This window comes from Notothenia rossii, assembly GCF_949606895.1.
Source record: "Notothenia rossii genome assembly, chromosome: 10".
Lineage (NCBI taxonomy): Eukaryota > Metazoa > Chordata > Actinopteri > Perciformes > Nototheniidae > Notothenia > Notothenia rossii.
Window position 1 is genome coordinate 23,853,726 of NC_136908.1, and position 13,828 is coordinate 23,867,553.

The window sequence follows — 13,828 nt, forward strand, 5'->3', positions numbered from 1 at the left end:
AGTTGTCGATTCTTGTTCTGTTTTCTGTGACTATCTGCCTCACCCTGTCAGACTTTCAGTTGCATGCGCTACTAAAGAGACGTGTTACCATGGAAACCAAAAAGTGGTGTAGCTGTATTAAAGTCCGAGTGGAAACAGTCCTGAGTAAATCTGATTTGGTCAGAAATCGGGAGAAATATGACCCCGGGAGGAAACCGGGAGGGGGCAATGAAATCGGGAGTCTCCCGCGAAAATCGGGAGGGTTGACAAGTATGCCTGCCGATGCGGAGCCTGAAGAGGCTTCAACAACAACGGCCACAGCCGCCGGCGTAGTGACACCGTCTGTAGTAGTAGCAGAGTGATTTTATAGCAATTGATCGAATCCGCGCTGCTGCGCCAGTCAAGAGAGCGTGCGTGCGATATATTTAGTAGCAGGATGTGCACTGAAAAATAGGGCTCCCCCGAAAGCAAATGGGTAATTCGAACACTGTGTGTGTGTGTGTGTGTGTGTGTGTGTGTGTGTGTGTGTGTGTGTGTGTGTGTGAGAGAGTGATTAAAATAGCCCAATTGCTTTTACAATAAATAAACATTGAATGTGTTTAATTGAATAGGAAAGCTGTTTAACGTTAGTGGCAGGTTGTGTGTGAGAGAGAATAAATAAGACAGCCCAATATTTTAAAAAAAATCTATTCTTTTTCGCAACTTTCCGCTTATTTCGCAACTTCCCGCAATTTCACCGCATACAATCACATAAAATCCCCACATGTTTAATCGCATAATCAAGGATTTTAGCCCGCATAATCAAAGATTTTAGCCCGCATAATGAAGGATTTTTGCCCGCGTTTTTCTGGAGGGTCTGTCATATGTATAATAGGTGTAGTTCTTGCAATGAAAAACCAGGTTCCTGCAACAATGCAATACAAATATACGTAAGACATAAAACGATAAAGAAGTGCAAGAAGAAATAGAAGCATATAAAGAAAAACGTACAAGAAAATGGTGCAAGTGTCAAGTGAGTAAAAAGTAAAATACTTGAAAGAAAACATTGATTTGATATGTATGGGAGTCAGGGAGTGGGACTCTAAAGTAGCATCCAATGGAAACACTGAGCTTATGATAGAAATTGAACTTGAGTAAATGCACTTTTTATTAAATGATGCCCAAAATAAATAGATAATAGTTTGAACATATTTCTCATAGATCACACACGACACGAGTGGCAGGTGCCAGCAGCACACACCCAGGTCCTGTGTGTGTGTGTGTGAGTGTGTGTGTGTGTGTGTGTGTGTGTGTGTGTGTGTGTGTGTGTGTGTGTGTGTGTGTGTGTGTATGTGTGCATGTATGCGCGCGCGCGCGCCTGTGTGTGCCTGAGTGCCTGAGTCGGGCTCAGTATTACGGCTGGAGTCCTCTTGGTGACGCTCTGCTGACATCACTCTGATATTCCCCACTCAGCTCTCCGCAGCACACACACGGAGCTCCAGCTACTCTTACACACTCCGTCCACACTTTCTTTCCACATCTCTCCTCCCGCCGTGGCTGAGAGCGGCACCATCACACAGAGCAGCAGAGGCTACCTGTGCGCACTGCGGACGGCCCCTTTTCCTGTCAGGAACACATTCAGAGAAGGAACGAAACTCAAACACGAGAGGACATTCTTACAGAGACAGGGGAAAGAGAAGCCACAACTTGGCTGCTTCCAACCCAGGCGTTTTGAACTGAACTCGGAAGTTTCTCGGCTGATCGGAGAAGGAATAATTCGGAGCCCGGCTGCCCCACACAGCGCTGTTGTGGATATTTACGTCCACCTTGTTTAGAAGAATGTCGAGAGATCACCCAGCACGCTGCCCGGTCTCTCCGGTGAGAAACACTTTGCTGATAGCGGCATCGATCCTCCTCGCAGCTCAAGGTAAGCCAACCCCCCCCCCCGGGCTGTGTTTGAGTCACCCCTCCGGTGTCCGTCCTGTCCCCGCACTGTGCGCCCTGAGAGACGGGCAGCACTTCCAGGCGCGCCGCTGCATTTGTCACATCCGCGTCCACTCTCCTTTGCAGCTGTTTTGGTGGACCGTGTGACCGTGTTGTAAAAGTTTATTGGCGAAACACACTGCCGGAATCTGAGTGTGGGGTTTCAGTACGCCATGATAGGCGAGGTGTGGCTCCGCCTGTGTTTTTTTTTTTGTCCTAATTCCTCGCAGCTTCAGACGGCAGGTGACTGTTCGGGAAACCTAATCCCCTCTGAGCTTCTACAAACCCTTCCAACACAGCCGACCTGTAATCTGTGTTTACCTGTTGGAAAGTGTTCCGGGCACTCACAACCCCGTGTCTGATTACTAACCATCAGAATAATGGCAGAAATGGGTATTCATTGTGCAGAGCAACAGGGTTGCGATGGGAGAAAACATTTGAAATGCTCGGCCCCTGCTCGTCAGGTGGCCCTTCAACAATGAGTGTTGAGAGCCCTTAATAAATATCCACTTCAGTAACCCTATAATAAAGTAAGATGTGATGGAAAAACAGCATTGCAATCAAAATGTCAATGATTCATCTCAGAAACCACAGTATTTACATAAAGACTGTAAGAAAAACGGTAACAAAAGACACACTTATTCAGCCTTATCCACATGCAATCTGAAAAGTACGTTTTTAACAATATTAAATTCAATGACGTTTTCTATACATTAACAATTAACATCAACACAGGATGTGCTTGAGGCAGGTGCTTTTAAAGTTGTCACTATAATAAAAACAGTAAAATACGATGGGCCTTCTCAATACGTAAACTGTCAAATGTAACACTATTAAACATCATGCTTTTAAAAAACATTTTAAAGCTGGAATTCAGAAAAACAACTTTTCTTCACTGCATCTATTTACATGTCTGCCGATGCACACGGTTGCAGACTTATCCGATTGAGCTAGCTTTGGCTGATTACATCGACCTGATGTAAACTTACTGTCAACTAAGTGATGCAAGAGCAATGCAAGACACTGTATGAATATTATATTGCGTTAAGAGATACAAATCTAACATTCATGCCAGAAAACTTATTTTGAGCAACACAGCGAATGTACACAAATAATTCTAGACTTGTTGTGATTTAAATCAAGTTTAAAAGGTTTCAGTTCTATTGGTAATCAATAAATCACCATAATTACCATAAATAACCCTACTTTGAACTCACTAATGCAGATAAGAAGATTGAGGATATATCCTACAATAAACAAGAAAATGTATCAATTAACCTTTTAATGATTGCCATAGCAACACTTTATGCCCCAATAAGAACATTTAAGAGATAAGAATAACTGCAAGCAACGATGTCATCACTAAAGGCTCTGCTGAGTAACACAGACATGCTAACACTCCCAACAGAAACAATTTTAGAACTTTTTTTTTTCCCAATCTGAGGCCAGCTACAAAATTCACAACAGCCGGCAGTCAGGCAAAAGTGATGGGCATTAAATGTGAACCTGCTCTGTCAGCATGAATCTGTCAGCCTGTTGTTTTCACCTGGGTTTAACTGGAATATTCTGTCAGAGCTGTCCCAAAATCTCCAACCATGGAGCAAGAAGACGGGTCATTAAGGAGCTGGAAGATGTTTCGTGTTGTGCGTTGACACGCCTTGGGAGACTTGCCTCTGAGATCAAAGCAAATGGAGGGCAAGGTATTTCAAGGCCTACAGCTGCGGAGCGCGTGCTTTGCATTTTGCTGAAGCATCTGTTGCATAATAGGTGACAACGCAAACCGTGATTCTGACTAAGTGTACAAGGCAGGGCGAAGATTGAACCCTGATTAGAATTCGCTTTTTAATTCTTTCTCCTTGTGCATTGCTGAACTGCGGTGCTACAGAGCCCTGTGCTGTAAGCCATGCAGCGCAGGTTTGGCTGGTGTGAGGCTGACAGATTCTCAGCTGAGACTCTGCAACATCAGGGTTGTATTGTGAAAAAGCTGTCAGATTGTCATGGCAGTATCCCCACAGGTTATGAATTAATTTCAACGTGCAAACAACACAACTGTCTTCTCGATGGAAAAACCTCGACGATCACAATCCAGCTGCTAAGCCACTGAAACTGAATGCAAAAGTATAAGCTTGAACTTTCCATATGGTCCCAGCATACAACACATTTCTTTTGAAGAGACAGTTCTTGGCTGGGTTGTGTGGATGGATGATCTTCTGTGTGTATTGTTTAGATGTTGCTGGGAGAAAAAAAATGAGCGTTCTGAAAAGGGGGTTAGTGAAACTTTAACCGGGAAGTTCCAAGAACAATGTTAACCTTCAGTAAAACAGGCAAAGTAGAGTCGAAAGGATATCATTCCACAGCAATGATAATTAAGTCACTTCAGGTGTCCCCCCCCCCCCTCTTCACCTCCCCTCCTGCACTCGTCTCTACAGGCCCGATTCTGTGCAGAAATGTCAATGATGATGAGTCTCCTCGACGGCTCGGTGCAGACGAAGGGCTGATTAGCTTATCACATGGAGAGCAGGCGGCCGATGATTATCACCCTCAGAGCGGTGCAGCATGATTATGGAGAGCTCTTATTAATGACTCATCATTGAACCATGATTCTGTTTGTTGTTTGCATATTTATGTAGCTAGTGCTGTACTGTAGCACCGGTATGGATCCATGTTAGGATCTATAGCGCTTGTGAAGCAGTGCAGGTGAAGTTTGGGATGAAAAATCCTTGGATGAAATCATTGGCCTGCTTGAGTTTGAGCATGAAACTCTTAACAACCTCCTGCTTTAGAAGTAATACATATCCACTGGTGTATCATGTATGGCATTTTAAATAGGAAACTACGGCTGCTCAATTAATCGTATTTTAATCGCAATTACGATTTTGGCTTGCAACGATTATGAAAACAACATAAAACAATTAAAAAAAAAAATGTATTTCCCCAATAATGTTTTTTTTTTAAATTGGGTTTTCAATTGAATTATACTTACAGTTCAGAGTAATCAACTGTTAAAAACATATTGTTCCATTTTCTTTTTCAATAAATTGATGTTTTCAAAGTAAATGGATAATCGTTTTTAATAATCGTGATATCAATTATTGACCCAAATAATCGAGATTATGATTTTTGCCATAATCGAGCAACCCTATTGGACACCCTGTGTGTCTTATTGCACTGCTGTAGTGACATAGCTTACACAACAACACGTTTGAGTTAAAAAGATGAATCTGTAAGAGAAGCCAAGGAAGGCAGTTGTATGCTTTTGTGTTTTGAGGCAAGAATTATTAAAAGGTTTCTCTTGGCAGTATGTTTTACTTGATTAATAATAGGAAGAAGCCTGAAGGCTCAACAAAAATATCATATTATTCCAAAAGCAAGGGCCAGTTTGAAAAGCACATTTTCTCAATTTAAAAAACAGATTTTCTTTTCACTTTACATAAATCTTATATTAACCCAGCGCAGTCACATGAACCTCAGGTTGTAAATGATTTGGAGCCTTCACTATTTTTTAAAAACAGTCTGCGGCACAGAGGTCCCTGCCTCGTAGTGGCTGACTGCAGAAAGGCTAAATGTCAAGGAGTTAGTCTCAGGAGAGGAGCCCTTGTGTGTGTGGAGAGGGTGGAGGGAGGGGTTGACATTGTTGCCTAGAGAGGTATTATCGCTTGGTTGCAATGATGACTGTGTTAAGCAGCTGGGTGAGATATGTAATGGGTTTTAGCATATAACTTGTTTTTGTTTTGGTTGTGGGATTGATTATAAGTAACTTTGCAATCTGTGTTTGTGAGACGTCTCTCTATAGAGCGCTTTAAAGATGTGAAATCAATGTCACCGGCAAGCAGTATACGATAAACAGGAGTGTAATCAGATAAGAAAAACAAGGCCACAATTAGTCATCCATGCTGAATGATGATGATCACTTTTTAATGAAATCTTGTTTAAGCCTTTTAATCTTAACCCACCAGATTAAGAAAACAAACTGCTGTCATCGAGGACCAGAAGTGACCTGCAGTTTCAGGCACGTTGGCCCCACTCTTAAATGTCAATGGCGCTTCCTGGTGAGGCATGGGGTGATAATCATCCCCTCAAGAACGGACCGTTGATGCTCATTGAGAGCTTATTAATGACTCACACCAGCGCAAAGAGCATGGTAATGCCAGGAGCTGTTAGTGTTTGGGACAATGTGTTTGTCTGGGATTCTCACCCCGAAAAGCACAGTATAAAGTCCTGCTAATTTCCCCAGTAATTACAGCCTTCTCACGGATTCATGGACAGGCGCTAACACGGTGTTGCGTCACATTGTTTTTTGCGATCTGTTTGTCTCTTCCGCCTCTGGTTTTATTGATCAAGGATTAAAATGTTAATGACTTTCCCGGAATACTTTGCAGGATAACGAACAATGGATTAACTTTGTGTTGCAGCGTCTTGCATAAGGCTGTTTGCTTGTTTTTGAAATGTACATTAGAAGTAGTGTAGTTGTCCTACCTTCCAAATTCCTCAGTGCAGCGTTTACGGACAGAAGTAGAGGTTGGTTCGGTAGGGCACATTCAGAGATTGGGAGCAGGTTGTCATGGATACAGCTTTGTGGATGAGACAAATTCTCATCCCTTTGTTGTGCAGCCATGTGTTTATGTCTTTGAGTGGATCTTTTAAAGAAACTAGGTGTAATTAGGAGGAAGAGGTTAGACTCCGGGGTTGCTGTCAGAAGCTCCATCAGCCCAGCTTGCTGAGAGTCCAGGAAGCTGGATTGAATTCATCACTCTGCCTGCCAAGACCCAGCAAGCATGTGTGTGCACTTGGTCAGCGCTTTTTTTTCTTCATGCCACTTCTAAGGAAAGCGGTTACTTTGCAAATTCCAGATCACATTTCCAAAAATAAACAATATCATGGCTAACACCTTGACTTCCTTAGTGATTCTACCTCAACAGGTGTTGGTGTGAAGAGGGATGGCAGAGCGTAGCAACAGGAACAGGTCTATGAATCACAATGGAGCTGAATCAAGGATGTTCGGAGGAAGGTTTTCAACTTCTCAGGGTCCAGTCCGTGCTTACTGCGTCATGACTACCTTTTGCAAAATACCTCACAAATGCACACGCTTTTCCACACACTTGATGAATGTGGCCGTCCTCCCTGGTTTGACTCGTACCACCATGCAGAGTTAAGAAAACTTCCAGCCAGCCTTTCATACCCGTCTCAGTCTCTCATTTTCACATTATTTTATTCACCCATTCTCTCTCCCTCTCATTCTCTCTCCCTCTCATTCTCTCTCCCTCTCATTCTCTCGCCCTTTCATTCTCTTGCTCACGACCCTATTTTAAGCCGGGCCTGGCTGGCTGCCGCTTCATGGCGGCTCCAGAGTGAGGGCCCTTTTGTTGGAACAGCTTTTGGTGGAATTAAAAAGGGTGCCAGTAACCCCCCCTCCCCTCCTCTCTCCTCCTCCCTTCGTCCACCCCACCGCTCTCAGTTCTTCTAGGCCTCATTGTTTAGAAAGAGAGGGAGCTAGTGGGGGTAAGAGACAGAAAGGGAGGGAGGGAATTCAAATGTGCGAAAATGTTTAGACAAGCGCCCCTGCTCTGTCTCCCAGTCTGTCCTGAGCTTGCCCCTTCCACAGCTCACAGTGAGCCTCCATCCTCTCCTGCTCACTCACTGTTTCCTCTCCTGATATAGTTCGCTGGTGACAAATCGGAGATTGCTCAACCCATCTGTGCGAGTGCAGCAGCCGGTCAGGCTGTGAAGGGACTTTGTGACATTTCCCCATTTGTACTCGTGTGGGCAATTAATGACTGCAGTAACGTTGTTTGCTTCACTGGCGTCATTATGGAGCCTTTAGCTGGAGATTTTTTACTACAGAGGGAATCTAAGGTGACAGCCTTGCTTAAACCCTGTGGTGCATATACCAACATTTTACTATAATAAAACTTGTTTAAAGAGATTTAATGCAAACTGCAGTAGAAATCACACTATGCGCTAGGCTAAAAGATAATGATACAGGGTGATATACAAGGTAATTAGAGCCGGCTATTACAAGTATCATTGGCATTACTAATAAGAAGCGGTCACAGCACTACTCATTTCAGGCTGCGGATGATTCTTGTATAATCAACAGATTAACATAATCCTTTTTCATAATATAAGATAATATTAGACATATATTTCAATTAAACACCATCACTATGTACAGCCTCTGCAGCGACATTAAATGCATAAAAACGGAATATGATTTGTGTTGTAATTTAAACGAAGGTAGGATTAAGTGCAATGCTGTGCTATTGGATTACGCAGTTAGACAGTTAATGTTGTTCCTATTTTATTACTTTTTGAAGAGTGACATTTTTATGGAAATTGCTAAACATATGAAATGGTCATTATCTTTGTTACCTCATTCTTTGCCTGTTTAAATGTAAGCACATTTTAATACCAAATTAGTTTAAACTGCTTTAGTTATAGGATATTTCACATCTTAGTCAAAGATGGTGCTTTCTATACCTAGCTGAGGCCCGAAACATCTACTCAGGCATATGCTTAAAGATATTCTCTTATTCCTGAACATAAAACCAGGCTCAAAATTTCATCAACCTCAGTTTGAGCTCGGAAAGTCCCTGCTTTACCCATGTTTTTGTTTCCTGTTACTGGCACACCTTTTTGTTTCTATGATCAGAGCAAAATGTGATTTGCAGATACAAAACACTGTATTTTCTAAGCACTCCTAAATATTGTCAGCACTTTTGCTGTAAGTTCGTCCTCTGGTTCAACTGATTGGTTTGAAAGTGAAAGCTATTCCATTGCTGAGGATCTCAGGTCACAGAAGCCAGAACAAAAAAGAAAAGTCAATTTACTGCCCTGGTTCAAGTGCCACTACAAAGGCCAAGCCATTGTCAATTGTCTTCAAACTGTTCCTGGATTATTATCCCTACACCCATTTTCTTTCTAAATCTTTAGAAGTCAATACTCAGACCCATGCAAGATAATAACTTATTTATAGCAGCGTATAACTTTTATGACGACAGCTTATTGGCCTTTTATTTTAACCACCAAAGTAATTCCAGCTCTGCATTATCTGAATTTCATAACAAAAAGGAAACAAAGCATGGACAGGAATGCATTGTAAGGTCTTTTTTAGATTGGAAGAAGAAACTTAACACCTCACTCAAGTCATGCAAATGGAAATGGGAAGGAATAGAGAGGGAGCATCGATTTATCTCTGCTGCCCCGTTCATAAATAACTGTCCGGCTCTGGGAAGCCTGGAGAGTGTTAGCAACAAGTTGTGGAGGTCAGCAGCTCACCAGCCAGCAGAGAGAGAGAGGAGCTCTGTCTGTATTGATGAAATGTTCAAATGAAACGGGGCTAAAGACTAAGGATTTGTGCGCGAGACCAACAGCCCCGCTCTCCTCTCACCTCTCTTAGCGTCCTTGGCTTCTTCAATATCATAATCTAAATTGACTGCCTCGCCTCTGAGAGTACACGTACGCGCGCACGTGTGTGTGTGTCGATGGCAATCGTCCTGATCAACTGCATCCGCTCTGACACTGTTGTTCTCCATTTGCATAATGCAAGCTAACATCTCTTCTCCCTACCCCGTCCACAAGCGACTACTGTTCACATCGCAGCACATTTCTATGCGAGTCACACGCACATTAGAAGAGAATACCGGTGTCATTTAGAGTTACAGTCCATTTGCTGCTGCCTCTGTCTTGTGTACGTTTCCACCAATCATTCTGCAATGCTTGCCATGTGTAATTCGATCATTCTTTGTCATTTTGTCATGTATAGGCTCTGCTGTTATTTCAAACCTGGCTTGATATCAACGGCTGTCCAGGCAAACAAAGCAGTCACATGTAAAAAAAAAAGAAAAGAAAAAAAGACATGGATGTGACTATTAGTTTTGTCAGGCTGCATGTTGTTTAGAGATTTATTTTCTTGCCAGAGAATTTTATGTCTTCCTACGGCTGTCAGGTGACTGACAGGAAACAGACTGGCGTGAAAGCCGTGTCTACATTTGATATTAACAAACGGGGCATGGGTTTCTTCATTTTGTCACGTCAATATATACTCTGGTCCACTGAATTTGTTGATGGAAATGAAAACACTCGACTTTGGCAGATTAAAACAACTCATACATCAAAATAAAACCAAAGCATTGACACAACAAACTATCTTTGCTTTTCTGAAGAAGAATACATGGCAACAAATGTTTTTACTACAGCAGAGAAATGGAAGAGAAGAGGGCGAAAAAAACGTTCTCTACGCCGACATTTGAAAAAGCCTTTCACTATTACGTTGTTGCCGTAATCTGCAGGCCAAGCTATGAACATTATTGAGGCTGTTTCTTAGATACAATCTATCGGCAAGACAGTAAAACCAAATTAGTTATGTGCATGGAAAAAATGTGTTGTGTTTTCTAAGCCGGGGTAATAACACCATTCAAATTTATTTTTTTGATACAATTCCAATATTCTAAATGTTAAAGGTGACCTATCATGCAAAATGCACTTTTGTACGTCTTTTATACATGAATATGTGTCCCCGGTGTTCAAGGGAACTCACAAAGTGTCAGAAAACACAACCCTCTCTATTTTCCTCCATACCCAAATCTCTAAAAAAGGGGCTGCAACGGATCTGATACAGACTGATCCAGATTTGAACACTTCTATGACGTCACAGAAGTGGCGCTACGGCTATTGGGCCAACTCCACCAATCAGGAGGAGATAGCCACGGACATTGCCGTTCGAAAGCGCTGGAGACGCTGTAGTACATATGCCGGGCCTGTAGATGGTGCTGTTCTCCCAGAGTCAGCCCATGACAAGACAGTCTTAAATTGAGCGAAATGAGGAATGGCTAAAATGCATGATTTGTTTGGTATTTTGAAAAATAAAAAGTATAAATATGCCTTATATAGTTATAGTCCTATACTATATTATTCAAATATAGCATGATAGGTCCACTTTAAGTGAATCATCCCGTTTTCATTTGTTAGCCCATACCCAAACAGTACCCAAACACAGATGTAAGGACAGGTTCCCCCCCTCCCTCGTTAAACCGGATTAAATGCTTCCGTATCCTTAACTAATTCTGCTGTTGATTGAGAGATTCAGTGTGACAGCTGCACCAATGTGTTTTTCCCCCCCTTCCCTATCTTGACATTACAATTCTTCACTAAATAACTCACTTTCTAATTCAAAGCTGGGGGGGCTCAACTCTTTATTCACACAATCCTTGGAGTAGATTTCAACCGTGAATCCAAAATTGAGTTTTTTTGACACAAATGATTGATGTTCCCCAGTCAGACACTATTATTGAATATTATAGAGTCTTTTGGCACCCATTGGTGGACTTTTTCATTTGCATGATAGCATTACAGAATTAGCTATTTTCTCCTTAAGAAGTATAGCATTGTCAAATGAGTTGAGATATTGCCTGGTGCTTTACTATAGCTCCCGTGGGCCATCTTCTCAGAGCGCACTTCATTATTTCTCCTCCCTGCTGCTTTGATGCGTACATTACCTGTCAGTCAGCCAGACATATCGTTGGCTCTTTCTTGTTTTGCAAGAGAGAATCCAGTCCAAGTCCCCCTCAATTAAACCAAATGAAAGTGCAAAAACGGATTAGTGAGGCTACTGCTTGTAAACAGCTACCACGGAACATCTGTCATCCTTGTAACCGCTGCGTGTAATTGTCTGCACCACGAGGGCCAGGGTAAATGTGGCAGCCATATGAGCTTGCACAAATGTTACCAAAACAAAAGTCTGTGTTCATTGATTAACATGATTTAGATTCTTGGACTGAGGAACAGTATGGGGATAGAGCACTTTCAGATCATAGGGAGGTTCAGCATTTCACTGGAAAAAGGGAGTACTCATACACATACCATTGTGCAGCACTGGCCTGTGTGTGTTTGTGCACTCATGACAAGCTCCCTCTGTTAGCTGCAGTGAGAAAGCCACTGTGGACCGTGTGATGGGTGAGGATGTGAGCTGCTGTGACAGACAGGAAAAGATCTACACACACAAACATGCACACACACTCCACTCCAACCGCCTGCTCAAACCAAACCCTCTTTTCTCCCCCTTATCTATGTCATCTATCCCCTTTAAGCTTCTCTTTCTCTCTTCTCTCTCTTGAGCTACCACATAATTATTGGAAATGGATCAAAGCCAAGTGGAATCAAATAGCTCACATGTCAAAACCCAAGAAATCATTAGTGACATAAAGTTCTCTTTAGTGGCTCAGAAATTAATTTCACTGTCCTTCCACCAGACTTGTGAACCGCAGCTGCACTTTTTGCTCCACCCTTGGGAGGAAGTGCCTAAAAAGATTATATTTTACAGCCTTTTGCAGTTTAAACTTACAAGGAATGGTCTGGTTGAAGGGATTCAATTTGAGGATTCATGGATCTTTTATCGTCATTCTGCAACGCAGTTTGGAAAGGCTGCTTTGGCCTGGTTCATTAATGCTACAGAAGAAAAAACATGATGGAGCAGAAAACATTTGTCCTCCTGGAAGTGGATTTTTCAATTTGCATCAGGAGAATGTAGCTGGCAGGCGGCAGCAACAAGAAACAGATGTAAATTCTTCGGCCAGATAAGTTAGCCGGCATTTTAAAAATGTAAAGATGTACATTAGGGAAACATCTAATTTAAAGTTTTATCACCAATCATTATTGATGTGAACACAATTAGTGTATAACAGTCTCCTACCATGGGGTGGTATCATCAGCATTTTTTATTTGTATATTAAAAGTTAATGGAATGTCACTTCCTGAACTTACTTTCATCACATTTACCAGTTCAGAAAACCTACCTTATTATTGGAGAACAATAACTAAAGGGCTTAAACTGAAAACAACACTGTATATTAAAGCTATTAATGACAAATAATCTTAAATGAGGTGGGAGACAATGAATTACTGTAGCTGGCGTACAAAAGGAGTAACCACATTTTTATTAGCCTAGCAATTAAGGCAATAATCTGCTAATCGGCTTGCCACATTGACATTGGAATATCCATCCATCCATTTTTTAAACGCTTATCCTGCTCAGGGTTGCGGGGGCTCGAGCATATCCCAGCATTCACCAAGAAGTGAAAGGCAGCGCACACCCTAAACAGGTCCCGAGGGTTTACCCCGTTTCTATCAAGGGCTTGGAATTTGAATATGAAATGAAAAAATTATTATTATAGCTTTTTGTAATATCACGGTTTACCTGCTGTAGAGTTTAGTAATTGTGCAAACAAAATACAACAGTTGAACTCGTCAAACTATTTGTTCATTAAAGGTGGGGTAGGTACGTTTGAGAAACCAGCTAGAGATACACTTTTTGTTATATTCCATGGAATGCTCTTATCCCGATAGCAATATAAAGTGCTTTGACAAAAAAATCCCTCCAAAAAATGTCATCTGTCATCGGGACGTTCGGGACGAATCCCGGTACTGAAGTGGGCCGGTCGGATAAGTCACTAGCATTGAATACATTTCTTTACTCATAAAACGTTTTGTCTTCAATGTTTTAGAATTTAAGATTTATATTGTGCCAGTAGTGTTAAAAAACTCTGTGTTACCGTTTTTTGGAATAACAGATCATTTAATTCACAATGAGATCTTATCTTGGAGTCCGGGGTGTCTGTACTTCTCAGTCCAGGTTTATTAGCCGAATATTAAACTCACAAATTAGCTCAAATTCTCGTCATTGGTGACACCTCAAATAGAACATAACGCCCTACACGTCAGAAGCCAAAAACGTCCCGTTTCCACAACTACGCAAAAAAAAAAGGTTTCAGAAAATCTTTACCCCTCCTGGAGTTTTATCAAAGCTGTGTTTTTGGTGACCCAAAATCCATAGAAAAAGCTATGTTTACGCCAAAAAGTGTAATAACAATCTTGTTTTACTACCGGAAAGTTA

General features: G+C 41.8%; 1 protein-coding gene across 2 annotated transcripts in view; it reads left to right on the forward strand.

Annotated features, from left to right (window-relative positions):
* The first annotated feature begins 1,169 nt into the window (after positions 1–1,169).
* pvrl2l (PVR cell adhesion molecule related 2 like) overlaps positions 1,170–13,828 on the forward strand; it is a 352,980-nt gene continuing 340,321 nt past the window's right edge. The window contains exon 1 of one of the 2 annotated variants that reach the window (XM_079654073.1): positions 1,170–1,885. In XM_079654073.1, coding sequence (XP_079510199.1) covers positions 1,798–1,885 — 88 coding nt within the window. In that variant the 5' untranslated portion in view covers positions 1,170–1,797. The remainder of the gene's footprint in view (positions 1,886–13,828) is intronic. The other variant, XM_079654074.1, reaches the window with a different exon arrangement.